General features: G+C 46.3%; 1 protein-coding gene and 1 long non-coding RNA gene across 2 annotated transcripts in view; one reads left to right on the top strand and one right to left on the bottom strand.

Moving 5' to 3' along the window:
• Positions 1 to 4689, bottom strand: part of Cat (catalase) — a 32900-nt gene extending 28211 nt beyond the window's left edge. Inside the window, exon 1 of the mRNA XM_055599677.1 lies at positions 4525 to 4689. Within this exon, the coding sequence (XP_055455652.1) occupies positions 4525 to 4590 (66 nt within the window). The 5' untranslated portion in view covers positions 4591 to 4689. The remainder of the gene's footprint in view (positions 1 to 4524) is intronic.
• A 196-nt stretch (positions 4690 to 4885) lies between these two features.
• Positions 4886 to 5053, top strand: part of LOC129671056 (uncharacterized) — a 23834-nt gene continuing 23666 nt past the window's right edge. Inside the window, exon 1 of the long non-coding RNA XR_008719309.1 lies at positions 4886 to 4994. This is a non-coding gene — a long non-coding RNA (uncharacterized LOC129671056). The remainder of the gene's footprint in view (positions 4995 to 5053) is intronic.

The raw sequence follows: 5053 nt of genomic DNA, 5'->3' as shown, positions 1-5053 counted from the left end.
CCATGACTTAGCAGTTCCAGCCCTCCTGCTTGCATGAGACATGAAAGCTCATTTATACAAAAAGTTCAGTCGGTTACTCCCTTGCCATCCTTCACCCACCCTTCCCATTGGCAGTGTGCCAGCAACGTGCTCAATACCAGGATTAACCTCAGAAGATAAATTCTTTCAGAGAAAGCTCACTGACAGGGTAAGCAGCCTAAGACCCAGTAACAAAGGGCAAGACTCTCTGACGCTCTGGTTCTTAGGTGATCAGAGGTGACTTATTAAACCCAGTATCCCAAAGGAGGAGTCCATGATCTCTGAGCAGTGAGTGAGTGACAGAACTATTTCAGTTCCACGCAAACTTCTGAGGATACCACAGAATCGTCCCTTTAATGTATTTTGGGAGGAAGAGAGTCTTTTAGGTGGTCCTAAGTCATGCCTATGAAGACACCGGATTCAATGCTCATTAAGCAATGTCCACAAAGCTCCCAATTCACTTGTCAGCAACATCTGCCCACAAGAAGACTCCATTTTGTAAGTTGCCCTCACAGTCATCAACTCTCTGGTTGTGATTTCAAAGAAGGACCCATTCAACTTGGCACTGAACATCTGGTTCTTGAGAGAGGAGATAGCAGAATGCTGATGGCTCCAACAGTTACAGCCCCAGTGAGACGAAAAGGAAGGATATTTTAATCTCATAAAAATAAAACTAAGTCTTTAGAAAGAGACTATGTCTGTTAACTCATCATCACATTAGGAGAAAATAGATGGATAGCTTTGCAGGAAATATGAAATGTATATCTTAGACAACATAATAATGTGACTTCCTAGACACAACTTCCCTTACACTTAGCCCATAAGAGAGTTCCAGCTAAGGCAATCAGAATGGAAGGGAACCCGATCCCTAAACCTGCCAAACACCCTACCCTCTCCATACACTTAACCTTTCTGAGACTAAGTACTGATGCCTCAAGTACTTTGGGGGCGTGGGGGGGTTGTTACTTATTTATAATTTGTTTATATATGAATTTTTATATATTCACATGCATATATGTATGCGCATGTGAATATCTTGTCTACATGTCTGTGTGTGCACCATGTGTATAGTGTCCCTAGAGGCCAGAAGAGTGTCGGATCCCTAGTAACTGGAGTTACAGGCCATTTGAGCCACCATGTGGGTGCTGGGAACCCAGGTCCTATGCTAGAGAAGCAATTGCTCTTAACTACTGGGCCATCTCTCCAGCCCTCTGCTTCAAGAACTTACTTAGAACCTTGTGCTAACCAATCGGGAGCTTCCTTCAGCTGAGGCCTTCAGTAACTATGAGGGGGAAAAAAATCCCTGTTCTTTCAACCTCAAATAACTCTAAACCATTGTACAAAAAAGAAAGAAATTTCTGATAAGTTTATGCCATTTTGTATGTTGGACATCTTGATTACAGCACGTAGCCCACACAGGACTGAACTGAAAATGAGGGCCATGAATCAATGGTGAAAAGACAAACTCTGCCAAGTTTTAAAAGGACAAAAGAGATACCAACAGGTTACCCCAGAGCTGATACCCATGGTCAGCAGGCATCTGAAAGGATGCTCAGCATCTCGAGGTCACCACTGCAAAGCAAATTAAAACCACAGAGAGCAATGACTAGGTAAAAGTCTGGCAGAACCAAAAGCTGGTAGGAAGCAAGGGAACCAGAGCACCCGTGCTGTTGATGGAAGTGTAAGATGGTACAACCATTTTGGAAGATGACTGGGCTGTTTGCTTCTTAAACAGTCACTGGCCCTTATGCAGTAAATACATTCTAAGTATTTTGGTGTTTTGTCTTATTTATTAGGACAGGATTCTTGCCATGTAACTCAGGCTCGCTTCAAACAGGTAATCCACCTGCCTTTACCTTCTTAGTACTGCGATCACAGGTGTGTGCCAGCATGTTCAGCTAGGGATTTTCTAGGGAAAAAAAAAATCAAAGTGTGGATGCAGATAATTAGGGGTTTAAGAATTTTCATATCAACTTTATAGGTAATAATCAAAACCTGGAAATGACCCAGGTGTCCAGCAATCATATAGGCAAACAGTGCTCTAATCATATGACAAAGCACTGCATGGTGTGGAAAGATCTAACTGCTGATCCACGGCAAGACATGAGGAACTGGAAAGCATTTTTGCTGGACAACAACAAAGAGCCTTATACAAAATTCCATAAATCAATAGTTAAAAGTTTCAGAACAGTGATTTCCCAGGGACAACACTGAAAGTTTTTGGGAAATGGCAGGATGATGGTAACCTTGTGTATTTAGTTGGGTTTTTTTTTTTTTGTTGTTTGTTTGTTTGTTTGTTTATAAGCACAGCCCCTTGTATTTGTTTGGTTTTTCTAAATCTGTGTGTGTGCATGCACATTCATTTGTGTGAATGTAGGCAGGCACATGAATGACACAGTATGTGCGTGAAAGTCAGAGGACAAGGTCAGGTATCAGCCCTCACCTGCTTTGCCTGTGTGTTTTCTACTGTGCCGTGATCTTCTAGGTGTTCTCCTGTGCCTGTCCTACAAGTCCACATAGGAACACTGGGACTACAAGGCACACAGTCCCATGGCAGCATTTACATGGATGGTGGTGATTCACACTCATATCCTCCTGCTTGCGCAGCGAGCACTTTCCAGCCAAGCCACCTTCTCAGTCTGGCCCTGCGTACCTTGCTAAGGGCTCGGGATGCAATTTCGTGTGTGTGTTAAACCTTGTTGAACAAACACATAGATCTATACGTTTCACCGTATGCAAATATCACTGTAAAACTGTGCAAGGGTGCCACACTCTGCATTTACATCCCTGTAGTGTTCAGGTATAAAGTATACTAGTGTTGAGATACGCTTAAAAAAAAAAAAACACCAATTTCCTGGATGAATGAAGGGATAGGGAGACTGATAATCTTATACAAAAGGTAATTAGGCATACAACACATAAAGTGAATATTTAGGTGTGTACTGCAGTTCTTTTCAGCACTTCTGCATTCTTGATACTTTTCGTTGTCGAGTATTTCAACTTTTCTAGGCTACGTAGCATACGTTACTTTCCTTCTAGAAGGTAGAGCGATTCCCCTCCTAGAAATGTTTATTCGGAATAGGACAAATTGAGAATGAAAACTTCAATATCACCACCAATGGGCGACATACGCAGAGCACTGAGACGGATGGAAAAGAGGAGAGCCCAACAACTTAACAATTTCCCCAAAGCAAGAGGCAAACTGGCCTCAAAATAAACAGGACACTTCTCCGAATAAGTGTATTTTATTTTGTAAAAGTCTCCCTACGCTGCCCAGTGTTTCTCAGTTCACAAGTATTTGTGACATCATGAAGCAGGCTTCAGCAACCGCTGGGTACTCAAGAGGTCCTGCTCTAAGGGAGCTCAGTTCTAACCCTGACTCTACCACTAACTTGCTCTATGTCCTTGATTATGACTCTGGTCTCTCTGGCTCAATTGAAGAACTCAGGAAGAAAGACAAACAAACAAACAAACAAACACTGAAAGGCTCTAGCTGTAAATCATGAAGGAGGATGGGACCAAGAGCTCAGAGGAAAATACCAGCATTTAACCAGACTGAGTCCATGAGCACTTGGCATTGGGCTTGGTTAGAAGGAGCAAGGGAGGAGAACATCCGCCCCCAAACCCACCCACCATACTAACCAGAAGCCACGGGACCATGCAGTATCACCTACTCCAACCTCTCAAAGGTGCCAGGCCAGGAATGCCCTACCAAGTCTACTGAACTCCTCATTATCTTTGAAGACACTGTTACGTTGCCATCTGCTTTGGGGAGTCCTGCAACCAACTCCAGCGCTTACTCTCCACTCCACAGCTAGTCCGCAGTCCGACCTAGACGGTAATCATCTGTTTACACAACTTGTCTCTCAGTCTTGGCTTTAAACTTCTCCAGGGTGTGGTCTTAGCTCATGGGAATTTGTACACTTTGGTGCTCAAATGGCATATTCAAGCACTCAAAGTTCTGTGAATCAAAAGCAATAATTACTGTCTAATGTCATTGCCAGTTGTAAAATGCCAGGTCTGATGTTCCTACCTGCCAATGAAATAATGAGTGTGAAAATTCTTTTACTTAACCGTTGCATGCTGTTGGTGCTGCATGTTACCAAGAATGCTGCTGGGGACACAGGCCCGGGTACCTCCCAAACACCAATGCTTGCAGCTGTAAGAGTTCAAAACATAAAGCCGGGGCTGGCTCCCACTTCCTGGCTCCCAGCTGCAGCTCTCTGCCTCTTTGCCCAGGCGGCTCCAAGTCTCCCTCAAGCTGTGACCTATTTCCCAGCTGGCACAAGCACCAAACGCGGAGCCAACCACCCCGTCCCTGGTGCCAAGTCTAGCAGGCCTGCAGCCTCAACTCCCTCCCGGCAGAATGGAATGGTCCGTGAGGCAGAAAGCAAGCCGCCCGAGAGCAGACAGCAGTGCAGCCCCAGCGCAGGCCACCCAGGGGAAGCCTGCACCGTTACTCTCCGCCGCCCACGTTCTCTCGGGGCTCCGGGGAACACAGGGTACCTGCAAGGCCCGTTGCTCCTTCCACTGCTTCATCTGGTCGCTGGCTGGGTCCCGGCGATCTGCCATGGTGTAGGACGGCGGAGCTGCGGAGCGTGGCAGGCGGATGGACTCGGCGCGCGGTCGTCTGGACTCCACCCGGGGTGTGCAATCGCGTCCGCCAGGCTAGCTGGTGTGGCTACTTCAGGCTCCGCCAATCAGCACCGCCCCCCGCCCCTCGGGACGGCCACCTCCTGATTGGCCACTGGAACTCTAGGAGAGACAGGATTGGACGGAGGGTGGGGCGAGAAGGGAGCCTTCTTGGAGGTGGACCCCCGGACGCGGAGAAACTGGGGAGAGGGGTGGGGCGGAAGGACGGTTCTGGGTTCCTGCACGTGTTCTTTGAGCTCTGAGAGTCACGAGTCACAAGTTCAGGATCCAATTCCTCTGTGCAAAGTTTTCTCCCTGGTATGAGCTTTGTTTGCTATTAATAGGTAGGTGCCTCTTCTTCTTCTTCTTCTTCTTCTTCTTCTTCTTCTTCTTCTTCTTCTTC

Source organism: Psammomys obesus, unplaced genomic scaffold (genome assembly GCF_907164565.1).
Source record: "Psammomys obesus unplaced genomic scaffold, mPsaObe1.curated_primary_1811, whole genome shotgun sequence".
NCBI classification, from domain to species: Eukaryota; Metazoa; Chordata; class Mammalia; order Rodentia; family Muridae; genus Psammomys; species Psammomys obesus.
The sequence above is the reverse complement of the archived record's forward strand: the minus strand, read 5'-3'. Positions and strand labels throughout refer to the sequence as shown.